Source organism: Patagioenas fasciata, chromosome Z (genome assembly GCF_037038585.1).
Source record: "Patagioenas fasciata isolate bPatFas1 chromosome Z, bPatFas1.hap1, whole genome shotgun sequence".
Classification (NCBI taxonomy): Eukaryota; Metazoa; Chordata; class Aves; order Columbiformes; family Columbidae; genus Patagioenas; species Patagioenas fasciata.
Window position 1 is genome coordinate 75,675,668 of NC_092560.1, and position 25,123 is coordinate 75,700,790.

The following is a 25,123-nucleotide window of genomic DNA, read 5'->3' on the forward strand; positions in this document are numbered from 1 at the left end:
ATGTTGCTTCTGCAGTGCTGGCCATGAGCCATCAGATCTCCTCGGGCTTATCCAGCCATTCCCGTGCTGCGAGCCCTGCCTGAAGGCAGGTGGAACAGGGCTCTGGGGCTGGCCCGTGGGTTTGTGCGGGGTGACACTGCTGTGGTTAGGGAAGAGAAGAGCTTCAGCACAACATCTCGTGTGTCCCCTTGGGTTTCTGATAACAGTCTTGGTGCTCTGGTACCAGCCAGCCCAGTGTTTTTGCCCTGTACCCAGGCTCCGATCATGGTTCTTATCCTTCCATTCCACTTCTAGCTCCCTGCCTTGCTTTAGGTTTATTTTCCCTTCTCTGAACTGAAAAACTTGCTCCTGCTGTACTTTGTTCTGCATGAGAGAAGCCCTGAGTCTGATCCCACTGCTTGGGCAGGAGCCCGGGTACAGCCTGGCCCTGAGCCCAGGGGAACCTCTGAGGTGGTGGCTGCAGGACACAGAGCAGCCAGGTGCTGTCAGCTTTTAGAGGGCTGCAGGAACTGAGGGGTTTTATGTGGCAGAAGGGTGCCCCAGGCCTTTGGGCCTGAGCCACCAAGGAGAGGGCAACCTTCCCCTGCAGGAGTTGTGGGGGCTGATGGGATTTCCTGCCCAAAGCCTGGCGGATCCTGGGGGGCTCCATCAAACCAGCTGGATGTGAAGGGGAGTCTCAAAAAGGCAGAAGGACCGAACTGTCCATGAGAGGGGGCTTGTGTGTAGCAATGGGGAGAAACGCGCTGAAATTGGGAGTGCGGTGTTTAAATAGCACAACCCCTGCAGGGGTAGAAGGTCCCTGGGGAGGGTGGGCAGCTCAGGTGCTCTGTCCTACTTTCTGAGCTCTGCCAGCAGCACCCTGTCCTCATGCTACCTCTGTTAGAGAAGATGCTGCTGCTGGTTCCTGCAGGTAGAAGCCATCGCCTACTCTTGTTGCAGTGACATTGAGGAGGGCAGGGCTGGTGCTTCTCTTGCCCCACACCAGCCGTTTTTTGGGTTAACTGACACTTAAAACTCTTAATCCAGGGCTCCTTCCCTGCCTGCACTTCACCCTCAGCTCTGCAGGGTTTTGGGTTTTGCTTTTGTGTCCTGCAGCTTCACCAATGCGAGCCCAAGAGAAGCAGCTCCAGCTGTGGGGGGGAAACTGGAACCAGCTCCTCTGAGCCACCTGGGAAGGGGGAAAGGGCCGCTCTGCACCCCAGCCAAGCACTCACCAGGATGCCTCAAAGCTCTTCTCAGCTCGGGCAGGGGGCGCGCTTCTTGCTCCCCACCAGCCCAGCCAGCGCTGGGGAGAGATCCGTCCCTGGCATCTCTCTGCTGTAGAGGCCAGGACAGTATGGGTGGTGGGGTGTGTGTCTCAGCTCCCAGCACCCCATGTCTTCCCTGCTGTCTCTCCTAATTGCAAATGCTAATTAAATCCAACAGGAGGGCTGCAAAACCTCATCTTTCTTCCTTGCTGCCTGTGGGATGTGGCTCCTGGTGGGGACAGCACCCATGGGAGCTCTGAGAGCATATGCCCCTGCCCTGGAGCAGTGTAAACCTGTTGGAAGGGCTGAGTGCCCCCAAATCAACAACTGCAGCAGCTGGGGAGCTTGGGTGGTGCCCCCTACACCTATGAACCCCCCAGCAGCCCAAGGAGAGCAGTCAGCACTGGGAACTGGGTTTGGCCTCAGCCCGTGCCCCTTCCTAGGGACCACCCTGCAGCAGAGACCCTGGGTAGATGCAGAGGCCAGAGCCTTCCCACAGCACCTTCTGCCCTGCCCAGCGCCTTGCTGGGGGGACTGGGCCCCTGAAGATGCTGGGGGGAGCTGGTGGCTGGGGCTTGCCCTGAGTGATGTGCAATTAGTGAGGGGGGCAGCTGAGGGCAGCCCTGTCATCGCTGAGGTTTTCACCCCCTTATGACCCACTGGGATTCCCTGTGAGGCCCCAGACCCGTGTTTCCCCCTCCCCAGCCCTACAGCTGAGTCCCACAGGGACTGTGCGACCTCACAGGGGCTGTAGCTCAGCCACGGTGGGTGCAGGATGGGGGATCTTCAGCCAAAGCCTCAAGGTTAGTGGCTGGACCCTGACCTGAGGGATTGGGGCCCTCCTGCAGCACCCCAAAACCTTGCACAGAGCAGGTAGTGGCCACACATGGCGGGTCCCCTGTCCTGCCCACTCTGGGCCAGGGACAGGTGCCCTACAGGCATCTCTGGCTTATTCATGGGCATCCCTTGTCCCAAGGGCATCCCCCCACCTTGGGCATCCTGTGTCCCATGTGCAACCGCTCCCCATGGCTACCCTGTCCCAAGGGCAACCCCCTGCCACAGGGGTCCCTTCTCCACACTGCTAGCCAAGTTCCTTTTCCTGAGGTTTCCTGCCGTGGAGACTCAGGTACAGGTTCCAGAAATTCTTCTAAAATAAACGATTTATTCTCAAGATGCAGCATAGCAGCTTGAGCTGGCGCCGCCTGAAGAAGGACCTCAGCAGAAAAAACTTGGACAATTACACCCCCAAAATCCAAGCCCCCATGCCCCACACATCACTCTGGACCAACTGCAAAATTAGAGCCTGGGGTCTCCCTGTTCTTCACTCGATCCCTTCATTTTCATCAGATGGGCTGTCAATCAAAGGCCTGACCTTCAGTTGCTGTTTTCCACCTACAGCTGGAGAACAACAAGTTATAGGCGACAGCCAAAACATTCTTCTGTTGTCATCTTTTGTCAGACGTTCTGTTCCTTTGCTTGTCTCCAGGCAGCTCCCGTATCTGCTGGCTTGAGGACTCTGAGGCCTTTTTCACCTGACGATCTGGGGAGTTCAGAAGTTCACAGCTTGCAGAAGTTATTCTAAACAAACTTAGTTATGCTAGGTGAACTGTATATAAGCAGTTTCCAACTGAGCTCTGTAAGAAACAGTGTGCCCAATAATTCAGTAAGCTAGGGAAGTCTATTGCTTAACAGGTGGCCCCTGCCCCATGGACGAGCCCTCCCAAGTGACATCCCCTTCCCCAGGGGTGTTTCTGCATCCCTTCAGCACTGTCAGCCCCAGGGCTGTGGCTGTGCTGGCTCTGCCCCCCCACCTGCTCAGCCCCATGTGCGGTGTGGGCTCCAGGGTTAGACTCAGGGTGATTTCATGGCCCTGAGTGGGGGGCAGCCTGTGATGACCTCCATTTGTGGTTTGGCAGCCTCTGCCCAGTCCCCTGCCAAGGCACAATGACCATGGGTTTTGCTCTCATCACCCGTCCTTGTGTGCTGTTCCTGCTGAGAGATTTTTTTTTAGGTAAACTTACTCGGTATCAGCGAGACCTTCATCCCTCCCAGCAGCCAGCAAGGAGCCCCTTTGCCTTCCTGTCCCACTACCCGCAGCCCCACTCACCCCTTGCCACCCACATCCCAGAGCCCCGTGGGGACAGAGCCCCTGACCGATCCCCCCTGCTCCCCAACCCCTGGTAATGTCATTAGCACAACTACTTCATCAGGTGAGCACCATTCTCTGTCACCGAGCGGGACATGTATTCATTCCCTTCCCCTCGTTATCAGGCCCTGAAGGTCCTGTGCACCAAGTAGACAAAACAAACAAATTTCTTCCTCCCCTCCCTACCAGCCCCAAGGTTCCTGGGCACCAGGCCGGTCACTCCCTTCCCCACCAGCCTTGAAGGTCCCCGGCCAGCCCGGTGGTGGTGACAACCCTGTCACAGAGCTCCGACCCTGTCTCTGCTGTCTGCATGCGCACGGCCCGGCATCCCCGTCACAAAACACCCCCCACGAAGTAAAGTTTTTAAAATACTTTATTTTTCTCTCAATACTGACATTACAAAAAAAAAAAAAAAAAAGAAAAAATTACAAAAAGACCCCACTATAAAACATTCAGGTCTCATTGAAACTGAGAAAAACAAAGCAGCTTGCATCTGCGCGCTGGCCTGTCTTCTCGCTCACGGCGTCCACCAGGTTCTCTCCATGTCGAACTCCACAGGGACCAGCGGAGGGAAACGGCGGCGTCCCCTCGTTGGCCAAACCAGGCAATTACTTAAGCAGCGCCTAACGGGTCTCTTCGCCCTGTATGATACACTGTACAGCTGTACACCCAGCCCCAACAGATGCCCCACGCTCATCCCCCACCCCAAAAGACCCCCCATTTCAAGTCAGAGATTTCTCTTTACAAAAGAAGACCCGTGGGGCAGAGGGGGGGTATTTGGTGGGGTTTTCCTGGAGGTGCCGCAGTGGAGGAGCTGTACAAAGCCAGGTCGAACGCGCCTCCCGGCTCCGTAGGAGCCCTCTCCCAGGAAAAGAAAATAATACTGGCACGAGGCAGAGTGGGCTGATAAAGGTAAGAAATATAAAAATTCTCCTGATGGAAATCCAAAGGTTTTTAAAAAAATACAGCATTTGAAAACGATGCCACCACGCAGACTGCCTTGTGTGCCTCCCAGCTCCAACCCGACGCCCAGGAATACCTCCTGAATGAATCGTCCCTGTAGAAAAATATATACACACGCCTGTCTCTTCTTATGAAAAACCCTAAGTTTGAACTCTAAAAGCTAGTGAAACCCACAGCTCTGCTCACACTTGGCTTTGCTTTTGCACCCGGACTTGTGCCACACGCACACCCCCCCATGACGGGTTTGATGTTTGTGCAGCTAAATCATCCCCTTCACAAAAAAAAAAAGAAGTCAGGGTGCACCACGCCAGGATCCCCAAAATGGGCAGAGAAAAACCCTCACGGAGTTTATCTAACGAGCTCTATATATATATCTATTTAAAAAAAAAAAAGCGGCAATGCAAACTCAACACATCTGAACAAGAAGCTCCAGCCCGGGCTGTCGCGGGGCCGGGGACAGCCCCGGGCAGGGCGGGAGGCTGGACGGGACCATCCCCATGTGCTCCATCATTTGGCACAGCCGAGGCTCGGTTGTAGGCTTGGCACAGGAGAGAGAACCGCGGCCCGACTCGGTACCGCGGTCCCGGGTGAGAAAACAGTCCGGCTACGAGGGGAAAATGGGGGGCACCGCAGGTGGGAGCGATGGGCTCCCCGGTACAGCCGGGACCCCGAACAGCAGCAAGTATTGAAGAGGGGAAAGAGAAAAACCAACAGCGAGGACGCCGGACCTTGCGGAGTCTTATTTACACTGCACCGGACCCCGACAAGTCCAGCCTTTTGTGGGAAAAGTGGCCTGGAAAGCGGGTGACATGAAAAAAAAAACCCACGATGTGATGTAGCTCCCTGGGAAAAGGGCCCACACCAGTCGCTTGTGCGAGGTGCAAAACCTGGACCTCAGAGGGAAGATAAAGAAAAGGTTTGGCAGCCGGGAGAGCTGTGATGGGCAGGAGCCTCCCTGCTGCTGGAGTAGAAAAGGGGTCGAGAGGGATGGATAGGGAGAGGGATGGATGGGGAGCAGGTTGGGTGGGATTCTGGGGAACAGAAAGTGGTGTGAGTGGTTGGTTTTCTGTTGTCTTTTTTTTTTTTCCTTTCTTTTTTTTTGCATTTGAAAGTGCCGTGGCACCTCTGCTCCATGCGGGCTGAACGCCACAACACAGAGCATTTGGAGTATTGCTGCTTGGAGGAGAGTGCCCCCCGGGCTTTAGGAGCACGGGAGGTGCTGCTTGAGGATCTGTCTCGTCTGGGGAGCTATTCTATCCGGGAAGCGGATTTTGAACTCCACGATCAAGTCTCCTCGCTGGCTGGGGGCCTTGGGGAAGGGCAGCCCCTCCCCACGCAGTCTCTTCACTGTGCCCGGCTTGATGATGTCGTTGCAGGGAAGCGGGATCACCCGCCCGTCGATGGTGGGAATGTTCACGGTGCAGCCGCACAAGGCCTGTGGGGAGAAGAAGGAACGAATCATCAGACGGGGCTGACACCCCAAAACATCCCGATGGCCACACCATGTTCCCCCACCGGCTGCTTCCCGGGTTAAACTGCCCAGCTCTGCGCGGATGACGCCCAAGAGCACCAGCTGACACCCAGCAGGGCTTTGCTGGTGCCAGCCTGACCACCACGAACTGGGCTGCAGGAGAAGGTGCCCCAGAAGAGGGGGTTCCACAGCCTCCTGGGGGAAGGATCTCCTCCCCACCTCCTGGGCTCGCAGGAGGCACCACCAGCAGGCACCAGCTCGCAGCAACAGGACCGGATAAATTTAGCCCCTTACCCGGCCTCGCTGCCCAACCTCGGGCAGCCGAAAATCCAGCTGAGATCATCGGATGCCGCCATGGCTCATCAGCTGCCATCGTCCCTGCCCGGCACTGGGGTTATCTATAGCACAGCCCGTGTCCTGTCCCCAACAACCAACACCCCCCAAAAGGCTGCAGCCACAGCACAGCGCGGAGCTTTCCTGGAAGCCGCAGTCCCGGAGGAGCTGGTCACAGTGTCCGGTCCCTATTGCAAAGCCAAGAGCAGGTTCTGTGGGTGCCACCCCGCTGTCCCCAGCCCCCCGCAGCAGCCGCAAGCCGGCTGCATCAGCTGAGCCACGTGACGCCGGAATGCAGCAAGAAAAATCCTGGTGTCCTTAAATAACTCAGACGGCTCTGGCATACACGTGGGCAGAATCGTCTCCAGGCTTTCAGCAAGGGCTGAGGGAGAGGACTGCAGAGAGATGCTTCTGGAAAGCGGGGGGGAGGCGTCAGGGGTACATCATCGAGCTTCCGGTGGGGAGGCTGGGGCAGGCTTGCCCCTCCTGAGCTGTGTCCTGGGGCCCTAGCCCTACCGTCCCCCTAAAAACAATCTGTAAAGGGAGAAGGATGCAATTTGCTGTTTCTGGGTTTGACGGTGGGATGCTCTGCATCCCCTTCCCCAGGAAAAACCTCTGGTGGCAGAGCAGCAATTGGCACCAGAAGAAATGTCTCTCCTGCTCTTGCTGGCCACTGGCTGCGGGTCAATGGCCCAGGGTGACTGTGGAGGGACCTGCACCAGAGCCAGCTGAGAACAGGAGAGCTGGGGCCATCTCCTTGCTCATGTGCTCATATCTTCTCCTGGGAAGGGTCTCCTCCAGGATGAGCTTTTCTGTCTGCAGGACAAAACCCCTCGCCAGCTCTGTGTGAGCAGCGGGTGCTTGGCTGGAGCTCCAGCAGGCTGGGGGGAGGCAAAGGACAATCTCCCCCCATCAATGCACTTCTGCCCTGGGATGCTGGAGCCCTTCTGCTTGCCGGTGCCCACCATCGTGCACCACGGAGGGCTGCACGGGGCTGCGTGCCAGGGAAAGGGCATCTCCAGCCACAAAATGGGAAAGAGAACCTGAGCTCTCCATGGGAACACATGGATGGGGCAGGCAGAGGGATGCGAGCAGGAGCAGGCGCTAACAGTGAAGGCAGACGGGATCTTAATGTTTCCTTCCTAGAGCCAAGACGCGAGAATCCGAGGCGGTGGCTCCTCCGCCGTATGTCCCTGTTTTTCACTCTTGCTCAAACTTCTCTGGCATTTGAGAAACGGGTTGCTGAAGTAACACCACCAACCGCGGGAGCTGCCCCGCATCCTAGAAAGAGGCTGGGTTTATCCCTCGGGATGAAGCTGTCGCGGGTTCGGTAGCTGAGCAGAGCTTTATCTAGGTCAGTGCCGGGTCCTCCTCCGCTCGCAGCGATGCCACGGGGAGGGGGGACGTCGCCACTGGTTGCGGGTGCGCGGGTGCTTGGGGGAAGGTGACGCCAGGTAAAGGATGCAAAGCGGGCGGGTGCTGAGGGCAGGTGCTGCCTGCAGATCTGAGCAGCAGGGGTGTCACTCCTCCCTCTGCCACGCGCGCCTGTAATTTTAGGAAGGACATTGTCTCCCCGGGGTGCTCCACAGAGAGGTCTGTGGGATGCAGGAGGAGGAAGCTGCTCCCCTGAGCACCCCCAGCCTGAGCACCACGTGCCTTGTCCCCTGTATGGCCATGAGCTGGGTCACAGCACCCACCACCTGTCAGCGCTGCCTGCTGGCACCATCCTGCGCTGCTCTCCCAGCAGCAGAATATACTAAAACTCAAGGTAAAAGAGGCATCCTCGCAAGGAGGGAGGGTGCAAGGAGAGCGTCCAGGGCCATGGTCGCAGGCTGAGGTGATGAAGACGTTGTATTCCACCACATACTGAGGTGGTGGCATATGGAGCGGGGAGCTCCCGACACCCGCTCGTGCTCCAGAGCACTCGAGGTACTTCTTCTCTTGGAAGAAAAAGCAGCAGAGTATCACCAGCAGGCTGGGGTTGGCAGCCAGACCGGCAGCTCCCCAAGGGTACCCAGCACATTGGGTCTGCGGTGGGGGAGGACAGAGACCAGACAATCTAGCCCAAAGAGACAATGAATTTGCCCAAACCAGCAATTTTCCCCTTTGTGACTGCATTGTGCAAACAAGCCTTGGGCACGGAAATCACAGGCACCCAGCACCAGAACTTCTGGTGCAACAGCATGTGGGCTGGAGCAGGTTTCTCCACTTGCTGCTCAAAGGGCAACTCCAGGCGAAAGTCCCTTCAGCCTGAGCAGAGCACAGACTTGGGCTAACGTGGTCTGGACATCAGCACAGCCAGCTCGGGGTTACTTTCACAGATAGCGGAATGCACAGAAGGAAACATCTGAGATATGGCACGCATGGCTCCATAAATAAGGCAGCCTCTCCCGAGTATTTCTGGAGCAGCCAGGAGAGCCAGTCACTGCAGGAATAAACCTCTTCACATCGCAATGAGAAAGAAATCCAGCTACTGAGCCTGCAGGTTAACTGGAGCCGAGTTTGCTCCGGGAGCACCCAGCTCTGTCTGACCCACGTGGCTGCCCCGTGCTCCCAGTTCACCCAGTTCACCCAGTCACAGCCCCAGCCGGGATGCAGAGACACCGCACAGCTCTCCCAACTTGCTGGTACGCTAACAAGCTCACGTTTCCCCACCTCGGGTCTGGCTCATTGAGCTTATTTCTATTAAATGCATTTGAGAACATAAATCTGTCTTCAGGAAGGGGAAAAAAAGAAATCAGCTCATTAAGAAGACAGACAGCGTCTACAGTCTGAAAGGAACAGCAAATGGCAGCTGCCAAAAGCGTCAATGTTAAATGCAGCTGCCAGCTGCGATTTAATAAAAAGTAGTTACAGAGCAGCGGTGGCGAACAGCACATCTTGTTCTGGGGTGCTCTACCTTTCCTCTCCCACCCCCGCGCAGCTTGCTGGCTCCAATGTACCCAGCCCCGCTGTCACCAACGTACCCAGCCTCGCTGTCACCAATGTACCCAGCCTCACTGTCACTGATGCGCCCAGCCCCGCTGTCACCAATGTGCCCAACCCCGCTGTCACTGATGAGCCCAGACCCACTGTCACCGATGAGCCCAGCCTCGCTGTCACTGATGAGCCCAGCCTCGCTGTCACTGATGAGCCCAGCCCCACTGTCACCGATGCGCCCAGCCCCGCTGTCACCGGTGTGCCCAGCCTCGCTGTCACCAATGCGCCCAGCCTCGCTGTCACTGATGCGTCCAGCCCCACTGTCACTGATGCGTCCAGCCCCACTGTCACCGATGCGCCCAGCCGATGCGCCCAGTCTCGCTGTCACCGATATGCCCAGCCTCGCTGTCACTGATGCGTCCAGCCCCACTGTCACCAATGCGCCCAGCCGATGCGCCCGGTCTCGCTGTCACTGATACGCCCAGCCTCGCTGTCACCGATGCGCCCAGCCTCGCTGTCACTGATGCGTTCAGCCCCACTGTCACCGATGTGCCCAGCCGATGCGCCCAGTCTCGCTGTCACCGATGTGCCCAGCCTCGCTGTCACCGATGCGCCCAGCCCCACTGTCACCGATGCACCCAGCCTCGCTGTCACCGATGCGCCCAGCCTCGCTGTCACCGATGCACCCAGCCCCGCTGTCACCGATGCGCCCAGCCCCGCTGTCACCGATGTGCCCAGCCTCGCTGTCACCGATGTGCCCAGCTCCACTGTCACTGATGCACCCAGCCCCACTGTCACTGATGTGCCCAGCCTCGCTGTCACTGATGCACTCAGCCTCGCTGGCAGCCCTGGCGCTGGCAGCCAGGATGGGCTGGGCTTTGCTTGCTGCCTGAAACATTTCTTTTATTTGGTTCTTCATCTAGGAAAGCCAGAACCAAGGAAAAGAGCTGGTTTTGGCTAAGGCACTACTCAGGGAGGACGAGGTACCAGCTTTCTTGGCGCAATCCTGCTTTCTGCCCATGCGAGAGGGTCCCCAGGATACCCTGGGCAGTAACTAAGCTAGGAGAACAAGCAGGTACCAGATGCACACTGGCCAACGTGGGTTTTCCCTTGTTCCTAGAGAGAATCTGGGCTCTCTTCCATATGTGAACACCCTATGCTAAAATAGCAGGATGAGCCACATGGGCAAGGAAGAAAATGGATAAATACCACCTGTACTGGTTCAAGAAGCAAAGTGCACTCAGCAGGGACTGCAGCACCTGTGTCCTACACCTGGCACAGGGGCTGAGCACCTCCAAAACCAAGCACGAGTTGGCCTCTGCAGAGGTCTTTGCTACAGTCTCTCAGGACCTACCTGGTCCCTCCTCACCAGCGCGGAACAAGGACAGACTTGTGTCTTGGTCCCGCACACCATGACCCAACACCACCTCCTCCCCCACAGGATTTCCCCAACACACCCACCTCTTTAAGACTGATGTTTGCCGTGTAGACCACATTCGTCCCATCCCTCTTGAAGTGCGAGTGAGGCTTGTCCTTGAGGATGAAGACGATGTCGGCAGGGATGTTGTCTGGGGTGGCGTCCCCTTCTTTGGGGAACGTGATTTTGGTTCCCTCCTTCCAACCGCGCTTGATGACAATGTTTAGGATCTTGTCCTCAGTCCGCATGGTCCGGCCATCAGCGTTGAGCCTTCTGCGGGTGATCTTCATCCTCTTGGTGGAGCCATGGTAGATCTCTTCCAAAGACACCTTGAGCTCATGGATAATGGGTGGGTCTTGGACCTTCCTCCGCGGGTGCAGAGATTCCTGGTGCCGCCGGTGAATGCCGTTAATGCCGTTGAAGCCAAACCGGCCGAAGGCACTGAAAGGGTCATCATCAACATCGATATCCATGTCTTCCTGGTCAAAGCCATTGAACATCCGGGAGCGGCTGCTGGCAAAGAAGATGTCAAAAGGGTTGGAGCCTCCGAAGAAGGATGCGAAGGTGGCGTGGGGGTCTCCATGGAAGGTGTAGTGGAAAGTGTTCCCTGAGCCACCTGAGGAGCCACCTCCAGTTTTGAGACCTGGAAGAGAAGGGGTAAGATGAGACATGAACGCTCCCCGCCAGTGGACGCTGTGCCAGGACAGCACTTTCCAGGCAGGAGCACGGTCTCGGCTGGCTCCAGGCAGCCTGTCCAGCATCTCCTGGGGGTGCAGGTCACCCTCTCCAGCCCAGCCACCTGCGGAGAGCGTGGGCAAGGAAGGCACCATCTCAACTCATGACACACAGTCCTTCTTGCCCCCACACCCAGCAAGCAAAAAATCCATTCAGGTTTTTTCCCTGCTGCAGTGCTTCTTTGGTTTTCCCCACCCAGTTCACAGCGTTTTCATTTAAAACATTTCCTGACCAGCCTGTTTCCATTTTTGCCCATGGGCAGGCTCCCTTCTGCCCAAATAGCCCTGTCTCTTGGTCCACACCGATGGCCTTGGTCCAGTAGCATCGTGTCCAGCAGGTGAGAACAGGCTCAGTGACCATGGCTCTGGGTGGCAGAGCGGGTGGAGGTCAGACCTCCAGCTTGGCACACAGCTCCCTCTGCACAGACTCTGCAAAACGCCAGGTAAGATCAAGATTTGGACCTTTTGGCAACCATTCCCAGGGGAAACTCCGTGGCCAGGTCCTGGGCTGAGCCTTATGTCACTGTAAACCCCACCAAGTCCCAAGCAGTCAAGCCACAGAGCAAGTGCCCTCCTCAAAGAGGTCGCACATGCTCCACACAGCTATTTTTGACCAGGAGGGGTGGGAAGGGTTAAGCCAAGCCTAGCTCCAGGACTATTTTCAGGGCACACTGGTGACAGTGAAGGGCTATTTCTGACAGGCTGTCTGTTGTGCCAGCCCCCTGCTGCAGGAGATATGAGGGGGACAAGCACAGGGCAGGCAAGTTTGGGGGACATGTTGCTCCAAAAAAAAAGGAATCTGATGGGAAACAAAAGGTGTGAGGGGGCCCATGGACTCCAACTGGTCCGATGCCAAAGGGGTTTGGCTTTGCTGGCACTCCCTGTCCCACTGCCAGGAGAGGGGTGCTCTTCCCTCCCTCCTTAACTCGCTCTGGTTTTAGGTGCTCTCGGTGACAACAGTGCCAGAGGGTCCGATTTCAGGTGCCTTTGGGGAAAGGCTGGTTTCCCACTTGCGACAGACGCTTCTCATTTTACACAGCAAATCACTCCGGCTTGGCGTGTCCATCACAGCCCTGACATAACTAATGGGCTGAGAATTAACCCACTGCTGGTTAATTCTGCCAGTGGCTCATCCACCGCAGCCCTGACATAATTAAGGGGTCGAGAATTAACCCACCGCTGGTTAATTCTGCTGGTGGCTTGTTCGGGGATGCACCTGCCCGATGGCCCCGCCAGAGGGGCTGCCCCTTGCACCCAGCAGCCTGCTCCTGCCAGACCTCCTGCTCTTTTAAGCACCCAAGCCCTGGGCTGATTAATGCAGATGCTATTCGGCGCTCTCCTCGAATGGGGTTGCGCTCTTCCATCTTCGACTAATAAGGCCGCCTGTGGTGGAGCCGCTCTTCTCCTCCTCCTCCTCCTCCTCCTCCTCCTCCTCCTCCATGCCAACCACCAGACAACAGCAACCGCTTGGTTTCAAAACAAGGACCTATTACTTAAATTGGGAAAAGCTCTGAATCCTGTAGGTCAGACCGTACCAGGAGAGGACGGCAGGACCAGCAGCCAAACGTGTGGGGGAATGTGGGCAAAAGCAACACTTCTCCGCTGGGATATTTAGGTTAATTAAAGGGTGGCTAACAAATTACCCCAGGTATGACCCAGGAGGTGAGCTCCTTCCACCTCCACGGTCTCAGCCGGCTGCCAGGGCTTGGGGGCAGAGGGCAGGGAGAGCCTGGCCACTCCGGGAAGCAGCACGATGGGTTGGAAAAGCCCAGGGAAAAGTGGGATAAGAGGTGATTTCTGGCACCTGTGGAGCCTTCACCCCCCCCGAATTTCGTGGCTACCAGCCCCGTTTCAGGGGCAGGCATGAAACATCGGGACAGCTCTGTGCGAGAACACCCCCTCGCCCATTAATAACCAATTCGGACCCAGCACCCCTGCCCCCCATGCAGGCAGCGCTCGTCCCCTTACCTTCCTCCCCATACTGGTCGTAAACAGCTCGTTTCTTGGGGTCGCTCAGGACGTCGTAAGCCTCTGCGATCTCCTTGAACTTCTCCTCAGCATTGGGGTCTTTATTCTTATCAGGGTGATACTTTAGGGCCATTTTCCGATAGGCTTTCTTGATTTCATCCTCGTTAGCGCCGGACTGGATGCCCAAAATCTTGTAGTAGTCCTTCCCCATGACGGCGACGCTGCCGGGAGCTGAGTACTTATTCCTGAAAGCAGAAAGATAGCGCTCCGTAAGGCGAGCGTGGCACCAGGGTGGCTGGGGATGGGATCGGCACACACTTGTCACGGAGCCGGTGCTCCCCGCGTCCCCGTGGCCAGCAGCACCAGAGCTGGCTCAAGTCCACGCTTCCCACTGGTGCTCAGAGCCTCGGCACCAGGACGTGCCCTGGCTCTGATTTTACCCCCCTGAGCCCCACACTGGGGATGGGGAGACTCATCTCTGAGGCTGGCGGGGAGAGGGAGAAGCCTGTCCTGGGGTGCGGCATTATTATAGAGGCCACGCCACCACTAACGTCACACCAGGGCCACGTCCCCATCCCGTCCCCCCCGCGCCGAGCTGGGACGGCTGAGCCATGTCTAAATGTGGCCCTTGGCCTGTGACTGTCCCCTCCCGGCTCTGCCCCAGCCAGGATGGGAGCTGGGGTGATGACAGGAGGTTTTTGGAGGTTGAAAGCAGCAGCAGGGACCGTGCTGCTGCCTTCACCTTAAAGGAACTTCAAACATTTTGTTCCTGAAAGCAACTGGAATTCAGCTGGAGATAAGCGCCTCCAGCGTGTCAGAGCCGTAATTTGTATTTAGCGAAGAGAGAACGAAGCCGTTAGACAGAAACATCTTGTGATGGTGGGAGGGTGCTTTTTTTTTAATAAAAACCCCCACCACTTTCTAGCCTGACTTGCACTCCCTGAGAGCCTTCAGTGACATCTTGCAGTAACCCAGAAGCCCAGGGCTCACTCCCTCCATCACGCGGGGGCCGAGGCTGCGGCCATGCCTATACTAAGGCATGGAAAACTGGGTGGCCGTAACCCAAGGAAGGAAAAGTACAGGCGATTAATTTCTGCCCTGGTCACGCTGTTGGAGTCACAGAGACCCAGGGAGGTGGCGGAGCAGCCGGGAGGGCAGCTCCTCCGGGCAGAGGCTGCGCAACCACCACGCTCCCTCAAGGAGACTTCTCGATCTTCTGTTATCTGCCAGTGACCTCCAGCTCCCCAAGCCTGTCCTGTCCTCCAGCCTCACACAGCCCAGTTTGGTGCTTGCTGCTGGCCCAGTTCTTCTCCAGGTGTTGCCCCAGCAGACCCCCTGCTCCCCACTGAGCCCTCCGCCTGCTCCCCGCTACGCTCCAGCTTCCACCCTACCCTTGCTCCCAGCGCCCCTGTGAAGCCCCTCCAGCAGATGGGTTTCTGCGCCAGCTGTGAGCCTTGGCCTTCCCTTCACCATCACACAAGTTACCAGATGTTCCTCCACATCTATACTTTATCCATAAACTCCTACTGGAGCTCACAGAGGGATCTCCCCAAACCACAATGGCTCAGATAAGGGTGGCCAGGCACCTGCACAGAGCCCCTGGCATCCATCCCAGCCATCCAGGGCTTGTCCTGGGTCACGCCTCGGGCAATAACCCCTCTGCTGCTGGGTAGCTGCTACGGGGACTTGGAGGTCAGCCACCTCAATCAGAAACACCAATTTATGCTCTTTTTTGCCCCAGCCAGGGAGCAAGTCCTGTGCTGTAGGCGGGGAGGAGGGCTAAGGCACCTAAGACCTCTGACAGACACAGTGAGGGGAGATGGGGACACCCACGCACACGTGAGGCAGCCCGGGGGGCCACAGAGGAGGTGGGAGAAGGTCCCTGGGGGTGTTAAGAGCATCCGTCAGCATCTCCCGCGGCAGCTCCTGGATGCCAGCACGTTTCCATACCAGCTCCCGCGCAGAGCCGCTGCCGGCACCCAGCCCACGCAGACACCGGGGGTGCTCTGTCCCCTGCCCGCCCCCCAGCTGCCCTCCTCGCAGAGCGGGGGGCTGTGGGAGACCCCAGGCAAGCGATGGGGGGTGTGAGAGGTGATCCACCAACCCCGCCACCAAAGGTCACCCCAACGCCTCCCGTCCCCATGGCAACCTCCAACGTGGGGCAGGGGCTCCCTGCAACAAGGATTGGGACACAAAGCAGGATTTGGCCCCTGTCCAGATGGTGCCACCGCCCCCACAGGTGGGCAAGCCAGGCAGCGATGAACACAACCCCATCGCACCGCGGCTTGAGAGACCTGGAGGCAGCAAAACTCCGGTTGTCGCCCCCAGGTATGACAGCACCCGTCTCCGACCACACACAGCCCCATCGGACAACATCACCAGGACCCCCTTGTCCAGCAAAAACCCCACAGCGCTTCCCACAAACACACATCCCGACCCAGCAAAACTCTGTCGCCACCCACAAGACCTCCAGTCTTGACCACCAAGGGGTCTTTGGCCGGGGTGGGGATGCCCCACCAGGGACCCTCTGCCAGCCAGGAACCCCTTCACCTGGCTGGGATCAGAGCGCAGGGGTCATTTCTGTATGAAAACGCATCCCCACGCTGCGATTTACCGTGCAGGTGAGGACCAGCTGCTGGCGGGTGACCCGGTGGGTTAAGGCACGCTCCGGAGGCGACACCGCTCACATGCGCGATGATGGTAAAACACGACTCTGTCCCCGCAGAGCCTCCTTCTCTCCCTCCCTCCTTCCTTCCCTCCCACCTCCCGGGATCAGCTGCGCCTTGCCACCAGCTCCTCTCTCCCTTCTGCTCAGTCATCCTCTCCCGCTTTCCTATTTAACCCCCTCGGGAGCGGGGGGTGGCGGGAAGGTGCCGCAGGGTGGGATTCAGGCAGGCAAAGCCATTCCTGCATTGCCCCCCCAACCCAGATGCCACCGGACAAGCCACAGCCTTGGCAGAAAACCACAAACATCCTCCGGTCGCGCCGAGCCAGCCCAGCCTCCATCCTCCTCTTGCAACCACACACACACATGCAGAGCACAAAAAATTAAATAAAAAATTAAATCTTTGTTCTGGTCTCACACATGACATCAGCCCGTGCAACCTCTGGATGAGCGCATCAGCTGAATAGCGATCGTTTGATGTAATCCCTCCGCTCAGCAGTCATCTAAGGGAACAAACCCACCCCGGCAGCAGCACAGCGAAACGATTACGCTTTTTCCATCTCGGGGTGCCAGGTCACGGCGGGACGCCGGGGACAGGCACCAACGGTTTAACGTGAGGTCGCAAGGCTGAGAGGCAGAAACCCACTTACCGAAACTTTACGAACACATTCAGAGTCCAAGCTGCCACTTTTAAAGGCTCTAGTTTTATTTTGAACATCGCGGCTGTCCGCGGGTGCTGGCGGGCGCTGCCTGCCTGGCTGGGAGGCACCGGGGGGTGGCAGGAGGACGGTGCCGGCTCGTGCCAGGGATGCCGTCGCCGCAAAGGGATGCTCTGGTGGCAAGCTGCCCCCTCCAGCTCGTCCGGCACACTGAAACGGCAGCTCCTCGCCACGCCGGCGGCCACGGTGGGCTCTGACCTCCGCTCCCAGGACAGGTCCCAAAGGGCTTCGGTGATGGGCAAGCAGGCGCTGAGCGGTGCTGCCGAAGAGCTGCCAGGGAGCTGCCGTCCTTTGTGTGCTCCCCAGCCGCACGCGGAGGGGACCCTTCAATGGAGCTGCTCGCCAAGATGTAATTTCCCTTTTAATTGGTTTCTTGACGCTTTCTCGCTAAGCCGCTGGATTAAGACACTTCTGCCGTCAGCTCCGGCATCTTCCCGCCCCGCTGCCGCAAGGCACCCAGCCACCCCGTTACCGTCACGTCCCCCGCCGAGGAACAGGGAGCGCAGCCAGGAGCCCCCCAGCCTCCCTCAAAAACGGGTCTGCTGACGCCCAGGGCTTTGTACCCCCCAGGCGAATCGGGGAGGGAGAAAAGTAGGGCGGCAGTGATGTGGAAAAAAGTCACGTTAACCAATTCACACCTCTCCAGCTTTCCTCTTTGGATGCGCAGGGGTCCCTATGTCCCACTCCCTGAGTGTCAGTCCCCCAGCAGAAGGGGTCCAACCCAGCTGCCCCCCAGCACCTGGAGCCCCCCACATTGCAGCGGGGCACCGGGACGGTGCCTACTCCAAGCCTGGTGGCACAAAACCTACTTCTGAGAAGTCACCTTCAGGCGCGCCAAAGAAATCCAATGCCACCGCGTCCCCCCCTGCTCTGTCACCATCACTCGCGGGTCACAGACAGCATCCTCTCCGGATGCCCCGCACCGAAATCGGGCAGCCATGCCAGGACATCACTGGGCGGCTCCTGCATCCCACCCTCGGCGAGCAAAGCGCCGGGCAGGTGACAGCTGCCGGTGTTCCCAGGGCTGGGGGTCCGGTGGCTCACTGGGCACCAGGGTGGGTGAGCCGGGGGGAGCCGGGTGGGTGCCGTGCCGGCACGTACCTCTCGGCGCGGCTCCAGAAGAGCAGGATGGCCGGCATGGCTGCGCGTCCCGCGTTCGGTCAGGGAGCCGGAGGGGATGTCGGCACACCGGGGCAGGCAGAGCCACCCGTGCCCGTGTCGGTTGGCAGCCGCAGGCAGGCAGGCAGCAATGTCATGACTACCCAGCAATGAATCATCCCCTCCCCGGGCCCCCACACGCACCGCCCGCCTCCCCCTCCCCACCGACAGCCCCACTGGGGTGCCAGCACCTGCGTGGGGACAGGGTTAACCCTCCCCTCGCTGCCTCTGCCAGCACAGCCCCCGCTGACAGCCCCTCCTGCGTGGGGACAGGTCAGGACCCCCTCAGCATCTCCCCATATAGGGGCTCCCATCTCCATACCCACGGGGCACCAGCCCCTGCGTGGGGATGGGGTCGAGCCCCCCCCACCCCTCTCCTCTTTCCAGCCCCACTAGGGTGCTCACAACGGTGTGGAGACAGGGTCAAGCCCCTCTTGCTGCCTCCCCATGTGGGGTCCCTACTTTTCAGCCCCACTGGGGTGCTCACACTGGTGTGGGGATGGGGTTAACCCCCCTCACTGCACTGCCCAGCTCCCCCAGCCCTCACTGTGGGGCTAAGACCCATGTGGGGATGGGGTTAAGCCCCCCACAGGCAGTGCCCCCATTTAGAGGCTCAGTGAGAAGATTCACTTGCATGGGGAGGGTTCAGTTCCTGTCATGCCCCACACAGGGGTGCTGACCCTGCCCTGGGGTGACCCCTTGCCTGCCCCCAGCCCCATAGGGACCCACTGTGTGCCCCCACAGGGAAAGCAGGTTAGCCCTTTCCTCTCCACAGCCAGCTGTCCTGGAGGACACTGTCACCTCGACTGGGGACAGCAGTTAACTCCTTCCTTGCTGGCTCTTCCAAGCCCATTACTGATACCTGTGAGGAGACAGGTTTACCCATTTCCTCACCACGCAATTCAGCCCCACTGGGGTACACTGGTGCCCTCAACGGGCCAAGGGGGTGGGTGGGATGTTAAACCCTTCCTAGACACATCACACAGCTTCAGCAGGGCACCTTATGCCCTCCAAAGTAGTGGTGGCAGGGGGGCGGGTTAACCCTCACCTCACCGCCCTCTCCAGCCCTATAGGGCTGTATTACAGCCCCATGGGTCAGGAGCTTTAACCCCTTTCTCCCAGCCCCACTTGGATGTGCTGTTACTGTTATGGGGCAGGGGATTAGCCCCTTCCTCCCACCCTCTTCGGACCCCTGGGGACACGCTGTCACTAGGTAGGGCAGAGCAGTTAACACCGGCCCCACCAGGAAATCCTGTCACCCCATGGGGACATGGGCATCAGCCCCCTCCTGCCCTGTGTTCCGCCCCACAGGTACACCCTGTCACCCCACGGGGAGAGGGGTCGATCCCACCAGCCCCACAGAGACATCCTGTCGCTCCATCAAGCAGGGGTTTAACCCCCACATTGGGATGACCTGCTGACCTGTCACCATCCTCCCTTCCCAGCCCTACAGGGGCACGCTTTCACCAGAGGCACCGACCACCCCAGCCCCATAGCAATGCCCTGTCACCCCATGGAGCAGAGGGACTGACAACCACCAGCCCCACAGCAACACCCTGTCACCCCATGGGGCAGGAGGACTGACATCTCAGCCCACAGAGACACCATGTTACTCTATCACCCCACAGGGGAGGTGAACTGACCCCTCCAGCCATGTCCTGTCACCCCACAGGGCATAGGGGACTGATCTCCCAGCCCCACGGTGACACCCTGTCACCCATAAGGCGGGGGGACTGACCCCCCCAGCCCCATCGTGTCACCCCATGGGGCGGGGCACTGACCCCGCAGCGACACCGTGTCGCCCCAGGGTGCAGGGGGACTGACCCCCCCCAGCCTCACAGAGACACCGTGTCACCCCATGGGGCAGGGGGACTGACCCCACAGCGACACCGTGTCACCTCACGGGGCAGGGGCACTGACCCCACTGTGACACCCTGTCACCCCAAGGGGCAGAGGGACTGATCTTCCAGACACACAGCAACACCCTGTCACCCCACAGGACAAGGGGACTGACCCTTTCAGCCCCACGGTGACACCCTGTCACCCCGCGGGGCAGGAGGTTTGACCCCCCGCCCAAGCCCCACAGCGACACCCTGCCCGCGGGCAGCGGCACGGACATGCTGTGACCCGCGGGCCGGGCTGTGTGGGGCAGCGCAGCGGGGCTGAGCCGCCGCCGCCCCCCGCACTCACCGATCGCGCTGTCCCGGGACGCCGCGCGCTCGCTGAGCCGCCCCCACCCCCGCCCCCAGGCCGCCACGTCAGGGGAGTCCCGCCCGCGCGCGCCCCGCCCCGTTGGGCCGGCGGGCTGTCCGTCGCCGTTTGGCGCCGCGCTCATTGGCTTTCCTCGGGAGGGAGGCGGGGTGAGGTGAGGCGTTCCGCCCCACTCTCCCCGGCTCCCTCCCGCCGCCTCCCATTGGCCAGTTCAAGCTGGCACCGCCTCTTTGGGGCGCTCTCATTGGCCGGGCGCTCTTTAGTAGCGGAGGGATCCCCGCGGGAATCTTCTGGAAAACTGTGACGTCACCTTCCCGCCGCGCGTCAAACCCTTCCCCCACCCGCCCCCGGGTGCAGGACTGGGGGAGCTGCGGGGGGGATGGGAGCGGAACAGGGCCGCGGGGTCACGGGTGGGCCGGGGCCGGGTCTCGCCCACGGATGCGGCGCACGGGGCGCCGAGGGCGAGCGGGGAGCGCTGGGACTCGAACCCGGGTTCCCGGGGGTAACGCGTGGGCCGGGACCCGTGCGGATCCGCAGCCCTGCCCGTGCTGGGGCGGCAGCCGCTACAGGCGGGGCGGGAAGGGAGGGAGGGAGGGACGGAGCCGCCCGAGCCGCTGCAGGGTGGCGGGAGGATCTGGGGATGTGGGGGTCGGGGGTTCGCGCCCCGTGCCTGGATCACACGCCCGGTGCCCCGACGCCGCAGAGGGTTCCGTACGGGGTATTGGCTGCGGTGCCCTGCCCCGGGCAGCGTGTGGGGGCTCGTCTCGGGGTTTGCTTTTCATGAGGAAAAAGCTGTTGGACCCCAGAGCCCCGGTGCTGTATGAGGCCGGGGGTTTGTGTGTAACACAGCTCCTGATCTGCTGTCCCCAGTGCACCCCATCTCTGCACCCCAGCAGTGCCCACAGCCCCGACCAGCGAGCAGGGAAGCCATGGAGCTGGGCTGAGCTCGGTCACAGTGCTGTCCCCTTGCAAAGCCCTGTCATGCCTCCCCTTCTGAGGGGCTTTGGTTCCTTGAGGCTCCCCCTTGATCTTTCTAGCAGCCAGGTCAGGGTTAGACCTGGAGCAAGGTGGCTCCTGGTCAGAGGATTTGTCTGGACCCAGTGCACTGCATTTTGTCCTAGAAAGCCTGTCCATCTTCAGAAATGAGCCTGTCTCTTGCCCCTGTTGGGGTGCCGTCTTGGTGCAGAGCGATGATCCTTCTCGGGACAGTGTCCTGCCTGCGAAGGTGTCGCACGTTCGAGGGGGAAGCAGCTGGTCGTGTGGGTATTGCAGCTCGTGTGGAGCTGAGCAGCGATGTGAACAGTTGCAGCTGTTTATATGACATTTGTCATGATTAGAGGGTGCTGCTGAAGCCTCTGTATGCTTCCCCTTACTGAGGGGGACTTCGAATGGGGCATTCTGGAGTCATTTCTGGGTTTGTGGCTTGTCCGGTGTGTTCACAGCATCGGTCTCCTTATCTTTTCCCACACTGGGGGTGAGTCTCTGACTCCAGGATAGGGTATGAGCAGCCACCTGGCCTCCTCTTCTTCCCCTTGCAAAGTGTTCATGGAGCCCCTGTGAGCTGGGCGAGTTGGTGTTTTCACCGTGCTCCCCGCACAGCGGCTGACTCATCGTGATATTAAACCAGCACTTACTGTTCCCCGTCTGTTCCGCTGTCTGTGTGTTCGGCCGGCCGCGTACCCCCGTTGGCGGGGGGGCTCATCCCACACCGCGCTGATTCCCTGGCCTTGCAAATGCTTTTTGTTGCCTTTCATGGCCAGGGCCATCAGAGGCCCCATGGCGGGGTAGCTGGCGCTGGCTGTCCCGCTGCTCACAAATGATCTGCTTGGTGTGCAGCCTGCCCGGCCACAAACAAGGGGTTTGATCTGGGGGCTGGATGTGGCCCCTCTGCCGCTGAAAGCGGGGCTGGAGTGGGGTCAGGGCAGAGCACAGCCACCCTCCTGGGGCACGGCAGGTGTCTTAACCAAAACTGCTCCTCCTTCACAGCCTGTCTGCCCGCTGGCACATCCGTACCCTTTTAAAGACACGCCGGGAAAGTGCAGGGAGGGCTGGCAGGAATAATTAAAGGTACGAAGCCGTTTCCATAGAAGGAACAATTACATAAACTGGCTTGCTTCCGTCTGGGGGAAGAGATGAGTGAGGGAGGCATGACGGGGAATAATAAAATCCTGTGCGGTGGGGGGAAGGGATGCTCGAGCTCCCCTCGTGTAACGGGGCATCGTGTGTGGGAAGGGGCAGTGGCACCTGGGGGTGTGAGCACCTTTTGTGAAGTGATTTGGGATTAACCTGTGGAAGCGGTGGCTGTGGAGGGAGGGACGATGTGAGAAACTCATCTGAGGTCAAAAAGCAATTTAAGCAAATTTCTTGAAAGGGAAATCCACGGAGGGCTGGTGATGGTGCTTCTTGTAATGGGGAATGCCCAGACTGCAGGAGTGAGGAGCACAACGTACTCCCCAGGAGCTTCAGCTCTTCCTGGGGCTTCGGCTGGGGCTGTCTGTCCCAGAGAAGGATGGGGAGGCGAATGGCTGTGGCCTGGGCTGTTTTTCTGTTAAAAGCATCATGATTTGGTGTCTGAAGGTCGGAGCAGTGGACGAGGCCACCGACCTTTGCAACCTCCTAACCCAAATGCTGGCTGCGATGTGTATTCCCGATGGGTGACAAGAGCTGGATCTGCGTCTCCCCACGGCCGAGCAGACAGGGCAGGCTCCCAGGACACGATCCTGTGGGCAGGACATGGCGGGCTCCTTACCGCGGTTCTCCCCTGGCCCGCTCACACTCCCCCGCTCAGCGCGGGGAAGTCTCCGTCGATGGTGGCTGGGTGAGCCGGGAGATGCATCTGAGGACACTGGGCTTGGCAGCAGCGGGGTTTGTGCTCCGTTCTCCACAGGGAGAGCAGCACCCACGCGTTCAGCGCTGTCTCTCCTTCCTGCCTGCTCCCATCCGTGGAGATGCCGCCCGCCTTTTCCAGCACCCTGAGCTGCAGGATGAGGAAAGGGCTGCAAGAAAAAAAAAAATCCATGCCTGTTTTTTTTTTCTTTAATGTAATTTTGTTGTTGTTCTTGCATTCATGCCCCATTCCTCACCTGCTGCTCACCTAGCCGTGGTCTGAGTTCGATGTGTCTCTTGGGGGTCACCTTCCAGGTCACGCTTGGGTCTTAGTTCCTGCTGAACCTGCTCTCTATGCAGGTGAGCCCTGTCCTGAGGACATGGGGACCTTGTTCCTCAGGGCTCATCCAGCCCCTGGCATGTGCCCTGAGGAAACCACCAAACCCAAATGACTCTTACCAGCTCCCAGTGACCACAACGCTGCCAGTAGCCCCAGCATGCAGAGGTTTTCGGCCTGCCTGTCTGTGAGCATGGGATAATCCAGATGGGAAAGGTTCCCAGGAGGTCTCGTTCTCCAGGCACAGTCAGCCCCAAGGTCAGGGTGAGCTGCTTGGCGCTTTATCCAGGCTGACCTTGAAAACCCTCAAGGGCAGCGATGGTGCTGGAGGACCTTGTTCAGCAGCAACTCCCACGTCCCCGTGACCCTGCATCTCTCCAGAGCCAGGCAGGGGGTGACCCCCACCGCTAACTGCAACAACGGTGTTGGGTTTGTCCCCCTAGGCTGGGGCTGAGGGTGCTGGTCGCTGCTCCCCGCTGCCGGCAGCTCGGCGCTCCGCACCGGCGGGGGTGGCATAATGAGCCGTGTCCTTGTCTCAACCTGCCGCTTCCTCTCCAGGCAACGTCTGTGCTGCCAGCTGGGTTATTTTTTCTTTCTTTCTCTTTTTTTTCTTTTTTTCTTTTTTTTTTTTTTTCCTTCCTGCCTCTATTCTCGAGTAGTTCCCAGCCGGTGCTGGCACACAGCCCTCGCCGGAGACCTCCTCCCGGGCTGACCTTTGCAAACCCCCTCAGATGAGCGCATTGGGGCTCTCCTGCAGCCCACGTTGAGCGCGCGGGGGTGATTGCAGCGGCTCTGCCTGGTGGTGGGCAGCTGTGTGTGGGAGGACTGGGTCCTCTCCAGTGCCCTGCTGTCCCCAGCTCTCCTCGAGTGGCCAAAGTCTAAGGGCAAGAGCGAGTGGGAGGAAAGGGCAGTGTGTGGGTGATGCTGCAGTGCTATTTTTCGGGCAGAGCCTGGGGAAGAGTGAGATTTCACGAGGCAGATCCTGCCTCTGGATGCCTTGGTTTGGCCTGACCTACCCCTCCAGCTCTGAAACACCAACACACGGGTCTAAATTGGCCTCAGAGTGCGTGGGGTGGGAAAGCCCCATGTGGGAACCATCTCTGCAAATCTGAGCAGAACAGAGAGGAGACGCGATGTCCCCATTGCTGCCCATGGATGCCAGAGCACAGCGAGTTGTCCCGGGTTGCTGTGGGAATTGGCAGCAGGCACAGGACTTCAATCCGGAGCAGTGGGGGCGATGGTAGCTGAGAGCCAGCTGCATCTTTGCAGCCCAAACATCCTCCTTGCTACCCTCTGCAACCTCACGTGTCCCCTTGGAAGGGAGGCCAGCCACGCTCGGGAGCCCAAATAGCATCGCTCGCCCCTGGGGACCCATCTGCATGTGGAGGACGTGTGCTGAAGTTTGGCTTGGCTCCATTTCAGCTTCCAGCCTTTGCTTTGCTTTACTCAGTGAAGGCATCCCATGGAACTTGATGGTTTCTGCTAGGGATGGCTCTTTCCAAGCTGCTTTTTAACCAAGTTGTTTCTAGTCTGCATTTGGGTGCTGAGCACACTGAGCTCTTCTAGTCTGTCCCGTCACACCATCATTTGGGGAATTTTGGCCTCGAAACATGTTCCAAGTCCCCGCTTTCCAGGGCAGGGGCATCCCTGGGTGTTCCCACCAGGGATGCTGGCTCTGAAGATCACAGCTGGAGGTGGGTGGTGGCTGGGCTGGAGACAAACCCTGCTGTGTCTATCGGGACTGTGTCCATCTGATGCTCTGCCTAGCATCTAATCCTTACTTTGCTAAATAAGCTGGCAGTGCCAAGATGCGATGGGTTCATCAGGACAGAAAGTGTTACCTGGTTGACTGCTGTAGGAAGCTTAATATCGCCATGTTGTTACCTTTTAAAAAGGTTGTTGTGTCCTTTTAAAAAAAATGACCCGGGGGTTGTCTGTCAAGGATAGGTTTCTCAAAGGGCAGTCTGGCTTGCTTTTATCCTGGACTTGGCCATTCCCCATTGCCTCCC

At 59.0% G+C, this 25,123-nt stretch overlaps 1 protein-coding gene across 5 annotated transcripts; it reads right to left on the bottom strand.

The window, feature by feature from the left end:
- Positions 1 to 3,748: 3,748 nt before the first annotated feature.
- Positions 3,749 to 19,992, bottom strand: DNAJB5 (DnaJ heat shock protein family (Hsp40) member B5). 5 transcript variants are annotated; one of them, XM_065861477.2, is made up of 4 exons: positions 19,931 to 19,992; positions 13,199 to 13,443; positions 10,541 to 11,139; positions 3,749 to 5,791 (listed from the first exon to the last, which is right to left on the bottom strand). In XM_065861477.2, exons 2-4 carry the CDS (start codon positions 13,407 to 13,409, stop codon positions 5,558 to 5,560), a joined length of 1,044 nt encoding a protein of 347 aa, XP_065717549.1. In that variant the 5' UTR covers positions 13,410 to 13,443; positions 19,931 to 19,992; the 3' UTR covers positions 3,749 to 5,557. The 5 variants fall into 5 exon arrangements, with proteins under 5 accessions (XP_065717549.1, XP_065717547.1, XP_071658263.1 ...); XM_065861475.2 differs by lacking the exon at positions 19,931 to 19,992 and adding an exon at positions 17,684 to 17,849; XM_071802162.1 differs by lacking the exon at positions 19,931 to 19,992 and adding an exon at positions 16,514 to 17,647.
- Between the last annotated feature and the right edge of the window lie 5,131 nt (positions 19,993 to 25,123).